The sequence below is a fragment of the Scardinius erythrophthalmus genome (assembly GCF_964197995.2).
Source record: "Scardinius erythrophthalmus genome assembly, chromosome: 22".
Lineage (NCBI taxonomy): Eukaryota > Metazoa > Chordata > Actinopteri > Cypriniformes > Leuciscidae > Scardinius > Scardinius erythrophthalmus.
The window spans coordinates 24309427-24323025 of NC_138242.1; the positions used below are offsets into that span (position 1 = coordinate 24309427).

The following is a 13599-nucleotide window of genomic DNA, read 5'->3' on the forward strand; positions in this document are numbered from 1 at the left end:
CCCTGGCTGCAAAATAAATTTTGCTGCCGCTAGGGTGCGTCTAGATTTCTAGGCTACTGTTTTTGAATTAATTATTCACTCACTTGACATTGTGCCATCACCTACACCTAGCATAACGATGATGTAACCTGCAGAAAGATTCTGTAAAAATCTCCCCCACTAATACAGACCGGAATATGCAAACAGAGAAAAGTCCTAATGCTGTTGGATTATATCAACTGGAACTACTTGTTCATACTTATGGGTTTGTTTGAATCCTTAACCATAACCGAAAACAGTGGAAAAAATCCAAAAGAATTTCACTGAAGGAGAGACCTGTGGGTTTATTGCTCAAGGATATAATGGTGATCAGGGTTCCCAGAAATTCTCCACTTCATGAATCACCCATTCCGAAACCAGATTTTTAACCACTACCACCACCACCACCCTTCCCTGTGCTAAATCCTTGCCCAAATTCTTCACAAATGTACCATGAGTTTCTCATTAAAACATTTCAGTTACCCTGTGGGTAGCTGGCATTAGCGATAATTCGGCACAAGCGTTTCGATAACGACAACAAAGGAGTACTGACAGCTCGACAGATCATTACAATCGCTCTCAGGAAATGATATGTAAATGATAAACATCTGATTATCCAATGCCATTAGCACAAATATCTAAGCATTTCTGTTACCTAGATAACATCAGCTCTCTTCAAAGTAGAGAGTTAGTAGCCAGGGGAGAACCTAAAGAACAAAGCTGGTGTACTAGACATGATAAAACACGATGAGAATGAGCAATGAGTAACAGATAGCTGTACGTCAGTGCGGTGACAAGTAACTTAAGGCCCTGATATACTCACAGCGAAGTTCTTTTTCATTCACTATTTAGTGATAAAGAGAAGTTCGAAACATCCGACCACACTGCTGAGAACGGCGTATAGATGAATACATACATATGTGCAGCATGCTTTCCTCTCAATAACAAAACTGATAAAAGAAATTTAAAAAAATGACAGTGGTGAGAAAACAGCAGTAAAGAAAGCATCTGATCATGCATTTCCATGGGCATGTTTGCACCAGCTCTGCAATTCAGCACTCGTCACCATACATTTATTTAAATAGCACTTAGTATTGAACATGACAGTGTCAGTGTCGATTTCAATAAGAACCATTACTTCAATGTCGTGTTTTTACTCGTGTCTGACTTGGGTGGACTAAACAGAAGAAATGAACCAGAGAAGATTTCCATGAAAAAGAAGGCAGAGCCACAGAGCACACCTATGAAATCACCATGGACCAATGGCAGCTCAAAGGTGTTTACCGGCCGAAGCTGGTCTGAGTTAACTTTGTTTTGCCTTGATTTTGTTCTAAACACCAGTTCGTTTGCTATGCTAGCTACAAATTTCCAACGTACAATAACTATCAAGCATTAATTATTTGTGTGATGTATTGAATTGATAAATGTTAGATAGGCTACCAAATTTATTTAAATGTGTCATAGCTGTTAAATTTAGGTATCTTTACTCAAAACATGAGGAAATCTACACCAACAAATTAAGTGCAAATTGTTACCTCAATTTTGTTGAGAAGATCCCACAGGTTTGTTTTTACAGTGTACCCACAAGCACTGCATTCTTTTAGTGTTTGAGTTTGGGGCCAAAGGGCTGTAGGGTTGGGAGGGGTCAGGGTATGCCTGTGTGTTTAAATGGGGGTGCGAGATGCTGAAAAATCAGTGCTCACACTGTGGTCAGGATACCACCACAGAAATGTGCATTTCCTTCACTGGACATAATTTAAAGCATCACTTACAATAAAACTTTAGTGCATATTAGTCTGCAAAACCCTGTGTTTGACATAAACCATTTGAAACGGCGCAGTTAAGTTTACACTGACTGCATTAAAGTTTAAAACCTTCACATTACAGAACATAATTTTCACTTTTTCTACTCTATAAATACTACAGCAATGACTTAAAGGAGAGAAATCAAACTTGACGCCAAGGCTGGAGTCTCTAAAGTCTACCAGGCAGCTTTCTGCACCTCAAGATTCGCTCTGGAATGTCAGATGACGTCATGTATTTGGGATCGGGTTTCCTCCGACTAAAAGATCCGGTCTACAATATGATCTACAACCCAAATTTGTGTTTTTTTAAAACACTACAAAAACAGATTTTGTGACAGTCTGTTTTTTCTTTCGCAACTGTTTACATTTGAACACTATCATTCCCAAAGGAAACGGGGTATAACAAAGTGTCAACACTGCAACATTTGAACACTCCCCTTCTTAATCAATGAAGCTGTCTACTTAGGGAGTCTAACTCATTTCGATTCGGTTCAACGAAGCGGCTCAGAGATTCTTTTACAGCGTGACATAATTGTGTCATCATGTGATTTCATAAAAACAACTGCATTGATTAAACGGACACAATCAACTCATAAACATTTCCAAATTCCAATGTTTTGATATATTATATATAGGCCTATATATATATACATATCAGCATAATTTAATAGTTTTATCTTCATTTTTAATTTGACTGTCAAATGTCAACGCTTCACTGTAGTTCCCTCATTAAAACTAACTACACTACCACACTAAAACTACATCGAAGTGTGTGTGTGTGTGTGTGTGTGTGTGTGTGTGTGTGTGTGTGTGTGTGTGTGTGTGTGTGTGTTATATCTCTGAGGAAGTTTACAACCAATCAATCAAATCGCTCCAAATACTGTACAGTCAGCTCTATCGTCTGAAACAGACGGTTCTCAGTTCAATGAGTGTATTTTCGAATCGTTCAGTGCTGCCAATAATAATACGATCTTTTAAAGCTTACTTACGAGAAACGCAACCCTGACTGTTTTTGAACAGGTTCAACTGATTCATTGAAAAGATTCGACTCAAAAGAACGCCAATTCTACAATGCAAGTTCACTCACACAGCTTCCCATTAGAACACCGTAGACAACTTTGTTAATGTCAATGACAATGTATACGGAACTGGATTTTATGTATACAATATGGCATACGTCATACTCATTGCACTGACGTTACAACCAGGAGTTAAAAAATACATTATTCGCGTGACGCTTAAGCAAGCAACTTGATTACTGGGAATTGACGTGTCACTTTCCAGATGTCTTTGGCATCTTTACCCGACTTATACTTATATAAAAATGTTATATATATTAGACCTAATGAAATGCGAGATGATTATATTATACAAACAGACCCCCGTGTTGATGAAAAAAAAAAAACGCTTCGTAACGAAACGGTATCGAATTCCAGAATTTTCCGAGAAAGAAGCAGTGGACAGAATCACCAAGTCTCCTCTATTAATTCTCACTTGGACATTACGAGTGTTGTGGAAGTAAATTTTGATAAAGCAGTGTTAATGAGGATAACGAGTTATTACTTTTTTCTAGCATAAAAAAAACACAAGATGCACATAGCCTAAAATTGCAGTATTAGGCTACTAGTTAAAATAGGCTACAACAACTGTCAAAATATACTCATGTAAAAGCGAAGTAAATCAGCTCACGCAAATGTTTATGTGTTTAAAACACTAAGTTTCGTTTAGGTTTCGTTTCGTTTTCCATTAAATTCAAGACTTCCCTTTCCCATCAATGAGGCAAACCGGCTCGCGCTTTTCTGCAACTTGAAACTTTTCGAAACAATGTCTCCAGGCGCTTCGTAAAATACATTACTTTGAAGAAAAACGCGTCGACTTACCTTGGATTCAGTAAATCTTGCTTATTAACACTTTAGTCCCTAAATGCCCGAAATAGAAAGCATGTCATTCCGTTGCTGCGAAGTCCACGGTGGACCAGACCAGATCAGTGTGGAATTCCGCCATGTCAATTATGTTGAAGCGCACATGGGGGTGTAGAACCGTATTTACCGTATTACACCAAATACTCTCCCGATCCATTCCAGCAGTGACCGCATCCGCAGAAATGTCTGATGATGATGCAGATAAAGGGGGATGTTAGGAGAGATTGTCCTGTTAAGACAAATTAGGCTCAGTGTGAAAGCAGTATATTTTTTTTATAATTGTTCTTAACTAGCTCTCTTGTGGAAATGTGACTAGCTTTAAATAGAAATAAGTTGAATTTCCTTTATAAATAATTGTATATTATACAATATATACATTCATATCTATTTTTTTATAATACGATTTAGGAGGCAACTTGTAACTTATATGCAACCTAATAATAATATATATTTTTATCTCAAAATACAAAGCATACAACTCATGTAAAACGCATTACTGGTTTGAAAGTCATGTGCTTTATCCACAAACGTATAAAGTTCCTTTTTGTACGTTCCACATCCTCAAATATGACACACAGGATTTTGTTTAGGACTGAAATCACATAAAAAGCCACAGTGGTGCATATTCCATCATCATCCATGGCTACACATTCTGTTTTATTATAACCGTGTATTGGTCTTAAATGTTCATCTAATATTGTATTATTATGACATTCCAAACCCACGAATCAAAGTTTTTAAAAACACTTTTTATTTGCCGAGGAATCTTGCTATTGCTTGCCATAATAATGTGATTGACGTTTGCGTGATGAGTGAACAGCTACAGTAGCCTAATATATTTTTGGGCTTTTGTTGAAATGCTATTTAGCCTAATTAAGTTAAAAAATAAAATAAAATAAAAAATAGAAATTTCCTATATTTCTATAGCTAGAAGTGTGGGTATTATGGAGTGACCATATTATAAAGATGAACTACAGCGCCACCTAGTGGTCATGAACAGTAACCAGATCAGATTTAAAAACAGATTTGTACACAGTCTGGGATCAATCAATTGAAGCGTAAACTATCAGGATATTAATAATCACTTCAAAAAAAGCAGCATTATCAAGATGACTAATATTATACATAAATAGCCTATAGGCACATCTCTATAAACTGAATCGTAGTAGTAATAGCATCTTTAGTAAAAGTAGTAAAAGAGTAAAACACGTGTAGAGTTGGGCTGACATATGTCTGATATACAGTACATTCCAATGTGACGTATGTAAACAACTGTTACTCAAAAAGTGCTGTTACATGACTGAGTGTGAACAATACTTCAAAATAAAAGTCGCCGTCTTCTGGCAGTGCGGAAAAAAATCAAATCAACACGTGATGTCGTTTACTTAAACGTTTGCGTAAATATCGCTTAATTCGAAAAGTCATGAGTAGTAAAATTAATACTAACCATCAGCGAATAATTTAAACACAATGTACACAATTAAAAAAGATGGATTTAGAGTTCTCATACCTGAGGACTTTTAAAGTAAAATTTGCTGTGATTTCAAAACCACTGCTCTCTGGGGTCAGATGAGGTATTACAACATCATACAGTCAGTCACTATGTTAACCCTGAGACCGGTATAGTTTTATAAGTTTCTTGTGTTTCTTTAACTTAACCCATCATAATGATGCGGTCTATTTTGATCGTGGCGATTTTACTGTCAATAGCAGCTGCTTATTATATTTATCTGCCTCTGCCCAGCACTATATCAGAGCCATGGAAACTCATGTTTATGGATGCAATATTGCGTGGTGTAATGCATGTGGTAAGCTTTTGCATTTGTTTACATTATATAGAATATGCATTTTATGTCATTTCAATGTGGATACAGTATTTAAGCGAAATTGTTTAATATTAGGCTACATAAAAAAGTGAAAAGCTTGAATAAAGTTTAAATACTATAACTATACTATAACTATTTCTAAGAATAACTTTGATAACAAATATAAATTGCTACAATTTGTGTAAAAAAGAGAGAAAATATTTTTTTATATATATTTTTTACTTCAAGTGTTTATTGCAATTTTGACTTGTATGATTTTTGCATTCTTTTAAATGTTGACATCTGATATGGGAAATGCCAAAATCACCAAACATTTAATGTTTTTATTAAATTTACCAATTTTTCGTGCTTGGTTAATTTGAGTTAGATTACAATGTCTAATATCTTTCAATAATACAAAAAAATAAAATAATTGGGATTTGAGATATCAAACTATCAGAATCTTTAAGACCTTATCCCCAAATGGAATTTTCTGACCCTTTTAGGGTGTATAACAATGATAATCTCTAATCCCTCTAATTTTTAGGCTTTTTTTTTTTCTTCAGAGAGCTTAATTAGCTCACGATCTTGGACTGAGATTAAATTTGATTACTTATCATTCCACCATTTTACTTCAATTAATTGAATATCACTTCAACAGACTTCTGATACAAACATGTTTAAATATAATTGACTTTTCATGCTTGGTTAATTTGAGTTCGATTATGCTAGATCAAATATCTGTCAATAATACAAATTGAAAATGTGGGATATGAGCCTGTAATGCTTTTAGAAATGCTATAGTAAAAACTGCCATACTTTTCCTTAGGACCCTCCTTATGTTCCTTCAAAAGAAATTGGAATTTTCATAAAGAGATTTTCAGACCCTTATAGGGGGTTTAACAATCCTGCTCTCTAATCCTACTAACTTTTAGTATTTTTTCATAGAGCTTTTTAGCTCACGATCTTGGACTGAGTCGACCTTTCGATGTTGCTAAGTACGCTGCGTCATGGGATGAAATAAAGGGTCCACTGTCCAGCCCAGCCATTCGGGTCACTGATACTCATTTTGGAGGAGTGGAAGCACAAGTGTTCGAGTCCACTGCATCATACCAGGAGCTGCATTCGAAAAGAGGTGTGGTCTATTTCCATGGAGGCGGATGGACACTCGGCAGTGGAAGTAGGTTAAATGCATGTGATTTCATATAAAGAAATCTGTTTAAAAATGAATGTTGTTGGCAGAAGTAGTGAGAAAAAAATTCTTTTCTTTTTTTCTTTAAAAGAGATGCAAACATATTTCCTTCAGTGCAGGACCATGGCTGAAGAGTTGGATGCGGTTGTAATATCAATTGAGTAAGCAATGCACGTCGTCTACTGTGTCATTTTATTGCTACATCCTTAACAAACTCAAATTTGTTAATTACTGGCTGTCATTTGTATAATTTGTATGTTCAGGTACAGCCTGGCTCCAAATGCACGTTTCCCAGATCAGTATAATGAAGCCATTCAGGCCTCAAAACACATCCTGACAGCTGAGGTGTTGGGTCGGTACCACATAGACCCAAATAGAGTGGCTGTGTCAGGTGACAGCGCCGGGGCCAACCTAGCCACCGCTGTGGTGCAACGGGTACGACAAATAACAACAAATTCATTTTCAATATTGAGGAAAAGGAATCCACAACAGTGTTATTTTATTTTAGTTTTAATCAAATTTTGTAACGCGAGTTACGTAATCAGATTCATTTACTAGTAAAGTAACGCACTACTTTTAATTTACAATCAAATATCTAAGTTATTTTTTCAAATAAGTAATGCAATTTACTTTGTCTTTCCATTTATTGACTGACAGCTCTCCTGTCTCCATGTTGAGAGAAATCAGAAGTAAAGGTGTGCTGTGTGAACATGATGCTTATTATAGTTCTAGACTAAACGTGAGCAGGCATTTACCCATCTCACTTGCACAAAAACAGATTCAGTATCCCTCAAATTAATACAAATATTATGCAAACATATATGAAATGACACAAATATTCTTTATGTATTTAATCTCACTTATTTAAAGGGATAGTTCACCCAACAATGAAAATTGTGTCATCATTTACTCACCCTAAAGTTGTTCTAAACCTGTATGAGTTTCTTTCTTCTGCTGAACACAAAAGAAGATATTTTAAAGAATGTCGGTAACCAAACAGTTGATGGACCCCATTGACATCCATAGTATTTTTTTCCTATTATGCAAGTCAATGGGGTCCAACAACTGTTTGATTTCCGGCATAACCGACAGGTTTGGAACAACTTGAGGGTGAGTAAATGATGACAGAATTTTCATTTTGGGTTGAACTATCCCTTTTAGCAATATTTTTGATGCTGTCCTTCGACTCAATTACAATTCAATACAATTCAACCTTACTAATAAGCAAAAATGACTTTAGATAAGCATTTTCGCTGAAGTATTAGTGTTGAACTTTCTTCTCCTGTGTCTTATTCTTCTGCATTCCAGAAGGGCAGCACAGCTGAAGGGTTTGTTTGAGCTGCGTCCTCTAGTGTACAGGCTTACATTACATTTCATTCAGCCTGAGGCTAATTTGTTTAGCTTTTGGTGTGAAAAAGCCTTTACATTTGCCAATTTTTTTTTTTATTAAACTATATATTTTTTGTTATTAAAAACAAATAAGCAAGCCTAGCTCAGAAAAAGTAATGCAAAAATAACGGAATGGATTACTTCCCATAAAAATAACTAAGTAATGCAATTAGTTACTTTTTACAGAGTAACGCAATATTGTAATGCATTACTTTTAAAAGTAACTTTCCCCAACACTGTATATGTTGCTCTTTAGGGTTAATTTATTTTTATTTCAGTTTTAGTTTCAATTTCCAGGTAATAGTTTTAGTTCAAGGCAACATTTCTCATTTTCGTATATTAACATTTTTCAACTATTATTTATATTTATTCCAATTAAAAGAAACGTTTTTAATAGTTTTAGTTTAAGATGATCCACCCTGATCCACAATCACATTTCTTTATCTCTTTGTTCTCAGATGGCTTTGGACAGTAGCGTTCCTATTAAATTTAAAGTTCAGGCCCTTCTCTACCCCGTGCTTCAAGCCCTGGACTTCAACACACCTTCATACCAGCAGAACGCCCACATTCCCATCCTGCACCGTCCGATCATGGCCCGCTTTTGGCTGGAGTACCTAAACGGGGATCCAAGGCTCGTTACATCTTTGCTGGCAAACAACCACACAACTCAGGGCCAGGAGATGGCAGCCGCCAGAGCCAAGATCAACTGGACCAAGCTTCTTCCGGTGGCCTTTCAGAAGAACTATAAACCCGTGGTTCCGCTTCACGGAGACCCAGAGCTGGTGGCGAAGCTTCCAGGCCTGCTGGATGTGAGAGCGGCACCTTTACTTGCTGAAACTGAAGTGCTGAAGGCCCTGCCGCCCGCCTACATCATGACCTGTGAGCACGACGTGCTGAGAGACGACGGACTCATGTACGCCACGCGACTGGAAGAAGCCGGAGTCCACGTCACCGTTGATCACTATGAAGACGGGTTCCATGGATGCCTTAGTTTCGCTTTCGGGCCCTTTCGATTCTCTGTGGGGTTTCGAAGTTTTAAGAACTACATCCGTTGGTTGAAGGAGAACCTCTAGCAGAGCTAAAGTATTCTGTTGTTATGTTAAATATATTTAGATTTTTAAACATTCTCAAATTTTTAGTTTTTAAATTTAAACTGCTATGCAACATGTCAATGCAACTGAATATATGTGAAGAATTGAATGGGAATGAAAGCGCAGTGATCAGGCCCAAAGCTACTGAAATAATGTTTCAATAACAATATTCTATTGTTTCTGTAGCAGTGGGCTTAAGCTACAGTACTTTGTATTACATGGATAATGCCACATAATGCAAAATGATCCTGATTATACAAATATTATAAATAATTCTGCAGAGTGTGACTATACAAATATTATAAATAATTCTGCAGAGTGTGACCAAAAAAAATTACAATTTGTATATATATATATATATATTTTTTTTTATATATATATTTATACATATGTGTGTGTGTGTATTTACATATATAACACACACACACATATATACCTGCATATACATGCATTTATACATATAAATATATATATATATATATATATATATATATGTGTGTGTGTATACTATATGTACGTGTATATATATATATATATGTATATATATATATATATATAAATTACCAGTTATAATGCCTTTTTACAAGTGTGTCAAAGCAGGTCAATTCAAAATTTTAAGTAAAACAGGACACTTATTGCAATAAGGTTTCATTTCTTGTTTTTCCAAATGTTTTATAAACAGATGGGAAGACAAGTTAGTTCATGTCTCTCACACTCCAGATTTGCAGTGGTGTGCATTTTTTGTGTCTGCGCACGCACAAGCATGCAATTGTGCTCTCTGCCCTAGTTTTGTGCAGCTGCATCTGGGCGTGAAGTTTGCACAGATGCACATCACCATGCCTCAAGGAGTGCATCACTTATCTTAGTGAATAATGCATTCTGAATGCATGCATTTATTTCCTTGGGAAATAAACCATTGGTATCGCTGATTTTCAGTGGAATCTGTGAAACAGAAAAGAATTATCTGTAAAATGGTTAAATATCAATTCATATGAAGGAATTCAAAATGAATCATACATTTTATTCAAAATACCAGCATTATATAAAAAAAAACATTTTAAACCATATAAACCATGTGCTTTGTCCACAGAATTATTGAAGTTTTCACATTCTCAGGCATGGCATACGGTACCTGGGACTTTGCTTTGTCAGTACATTTCATAATTTCACACTTCCATCACATTCTACTGTGTCATCATCATCATGCAATGTAAAAATATGTGAATGTCATATTTATTAATATAGTATATATGAATATGTTTGATATCCCAAGATCATTAATGACAGTAAAGTGAAGAGACAAATCAAAGGCCTTGTCTTGTTTTAATTTTTTTTTGATTATGCTTTAAACAACAAAATATTACAACATACAATTTGGAGCCAGGGTTGCAAAGAACACACACATAACAAATAAAAAGATAAATAAGAAAAAAACATTCACAAAAACACAAGACCATTCAAAGCTTTTGCGGACAGTACACGAATGAACAGTCTTAATAGCTTTTCCATTAGTACTAGATTGAAAAGCAGAAAAGTAATTTTCTAATTCTTTAAGGACTACTGAGAAAAGGGGCTTTTGTTAGGAAAACTTGCACTTATGAATGTGAAATTTGTCTAAGAAGATTAACAGATTAATTACAAAAGCCTCCTTATTCACACTTTTATCATACTTTAAACATACATCAATTGCATTGAAATTAAATTTCAAAGTTTTTTATTATTTTTTTTTTTACAAAATTAAAGTTTTCCTTAATAAACATAGACACCTCATTAAAGTAATAAAAAAGTGCAAAAGAAACTCGTCATACGTCATCATTGAGTGTTAAACAAATGACAAACTATACTATATATATATTATCAAACTAGCTTTGAAAATATATACTTTTGTGTTTATATAAAATTCAACGGTTATTCCAAATAAAATAACGTTGTGGAGAAAAGTTGTGCCAGTAGATCAGTTTCCAAGCCAATAAAGCTTGAGCATGAAAGGCAGAAAGTTTCAATGGCAATTTGTCATTTTTTTAATAATAAAAAAAGAAAGAAAGGCCCCCAAGTCGGTCAAAGATCAAATTAGGAATAAAATTCCACAAAGGTTTTTTCAAACAAAATTTGAAACAATTAATTTTGAGGGTGTTATTTAAAGTAGAGAAATGTAGAAAATCAAGGCCACCACTTTTAAGTGAATTCATAACAACAGATTTATGAATGTAGTGCACATGATTCTTCCATAGAATATTAACTAAAATCTGTAGTTTTGACAGTTTTATTGTCTAAATGCCTAGATGAAGCAGCAGGTTAGTCTAGAAATTCCTTCTGCTTTTGACAGAAGAACTCTACCTTTAAGAGACAAATCCCTTAATAACCAGAGGGTAAATTTGTTTTTAATCTTTTCAAAGGCAGGATTAAAATTCTGAGAAACTCTATCTCGCTCATTTTTCGAGACAACAACTCCTAAATAATTAACAGCTTCTTTAACAGGGATACCATCCACAGATACAAGGGAGGAGCTTTGCAAGGCTAATGTTTCACATTTTTTAATATTAAGGAACACACGTGAACTGATGGACCTGGCTATATATATATATATATATATATATATATATATATAAGGCCGTGCAATCCGCTAGTTGACAAATTAAAATACTTCTACAAGCAATATGAATTCCTTCTAGCTTAGCCTACTATCCTTAATAAAATGACAGAAGGCCAGTGCTCCGATAAGAAAAGAGATATACTGAGACTGCACAGCCCTGCCGAATTCCTCTTTCTAGAAGAAATCTCTGGGGTTGTACCACCATGTCCTAATTTCACTGAGCTATTCCCCCCTGCATACAAAAGTTTTCAGAGCATTTACAAAAATAGGGCCCGGACCGAAACCAAAAATCCCAGACAGACGGTATAAGCAACAGACATTTCAAAATAAAAGTCTGTCTATACTGAATCCAGAGAAGAAGAAACAACAATAAAATCATTAACAGAAAATAAATAAAACAAGAATAAAAACTCAAAAACCACTGCAGTGAAATAAATACAATAACTTAATTTTGACAAGAGGACTTTTAATCTAAAAAGGTTGCTGTGTTTTCATAATCTACCGGTATACATTGTGAAATCAGGTGAAGTGTCATATAGGACTGCATGACATTTGTGCAGCGGTCATTTTAATTCTCTTTTAACATAATTAATAATGCGGTCCATTTTGAACGGGACGATTTTACTGTCAATAGCAGCTGCTTATTATATTTATCTGCCTCTGCCCAGCACTATATCAGAGCCATGGAAACTCATGTTTATGGATGCTATGATACGTGGCACGATGCATTTGGTAAGATTTTGCATTGAAATACATATTCATATAAATATTATTGCATTCACACACACACAGACCATAGACTGTAAAAAATAGACACAGACACATATACAGGTGCAATGAGGTAGCAGGATGGAGTTTACTAAAGAGATCTGCTGACAAAAACTCAACTTTTTGGATTTCTCCCGTAGAGTTTTGTTGCTCATGACCTTGGACTAAGTTCCCCGTTCGGTGTTGTAAAGTACTTTTCGTCTTGGGAGGATGTAAAAAGTAATCAGTCCAGCCCAGCCGTCCGGATCACAGAGGCTTCCTTTGGAGGAGTGGAAGCGCGAGTATTCGAGTCTACTGGCGGGCAGGAGCAGCGCTTGAAAAGAGGCGTGGTCTATTTCCATGGAGGTGGATGGACACTCTGTAGCACAAGTAGGTGATAGATTGCTAATGTTAAGTTGCATATTATTTCATAGAAGTTGTAGACAGAGGGAGCGAGAAAAAGAGATTTGCTCAGCGGTCTCGAAGCACCCTCATGTGGTAGTAGAGAAAGCAACACTTCTCAGTTTAAAGACACCATGAAATCAATTCATGGTGAGTGACTTAATGAAATAGCCATGACAGTTCTTTTTTTATGGAATATTGCTGTATTTATTATAAATTATCTATCCAAAGTTGGGGTAAGCAAGGGGTAAAAACCAAAACGTGTCACTGTTTAATATTTTTAGGTCTCCACGCCAGTCACATGACTGAAAACTATGAATAGGGAAGAAATGGTTATCATAACTTCCTGTTAATGCCAACTTTAAACGTTTCATGACACTTGTGATGTTTTCATTAACTTTTTTGGTGATATTATCTATGGTTCAATGCCGCCTTCATGTGCTTCATGCTTTCTTGTCAGAAAGAGTAAGAATCATGGAAGACACCAGGTTTAATATTTCTTGTGGAAATCTTATTAAAGCCTAAATGTACTTAAGAAATATAGCGTCCCATTCATTAATTCCAATAACAGCATAACATCTTTAATTGCTCCCTCTGTCTTCAAAGAGATGAAACCATATTACCTTCAGTGCATG

At 35.4% G+C, this 13599-nt stretch overlaps 3 protein-coding genes across 4 annotated transcripts in view; 2 read left to right on the forward strand and 1 right to left on the reverse strand.

The window, feature by feature from the left end:
- Positions 1–3900, reverse strand: part of fndc3bb (fibronectin type III domain containing 3Bb) — a 61152-nt gene extending 57252 nt beyond the window's left edge. For both annotated transcript variants that reach the window (XM_081353070.1, XM_081353069.1), the window contains exon 1: positions 3704–3900. The gene's annotated coding sequence lies outside the window, so the exon portion shown is untranslated. The remainder of the gene's footprint in view (positions 1–3703) is intronic.
- Positions 3901–5312: 1412 nt separating this feature from the next.
- On the forward strand, positions 5313–9548 carry nceh1b.2 (neutral cholesterol ester hydrolase 1b, tandem duplicate 2). The gene is made up of 5 exons (XM_081352951.1): positions 5313–5553; positions 6499–6730; positions 6834–6903; positions 7006–7177; positions 8590–9548. The coding sequence occupies exons 1-5, from the start codon at positions 5413–5415 to the stop codon at positions 9202–9204; spliced, it is 1230 nt and encodes a 409-aa protein (XP_081209077.1). The 5' UTR covers positions 5313–5412; the 3' UTR covers positions 9205–9548.
- A 2775-nt stretch (positions 9549–12323) lies between these two features.
- Positions 12324–13599, forward strand: part of LOC308682932 (neutral cholesterol ester hydrolase 1-like) — a 4160-nt gene continuing 2884 nt past the window's right edge. Inside the window, exons 1-3 of the mRNA XM_081352950.1 lie at positions 12324–12547; positions 12724–12952; positions 13571–13599. The exon at positions 13571–13599 is cut by the window's right edge and continues 41 nt beyond it. Of these exons, the coding sequence (XP_081209076.1) occupies positions 12410–12547; positions 12724–12952; positions 13571–13599 (396 nt within the window). The 5' untranslated portion in view covers positions 12324–12409. The remainder of the gene's footprint in view (positions 12548–12723; positions 12953–13570) is intronic.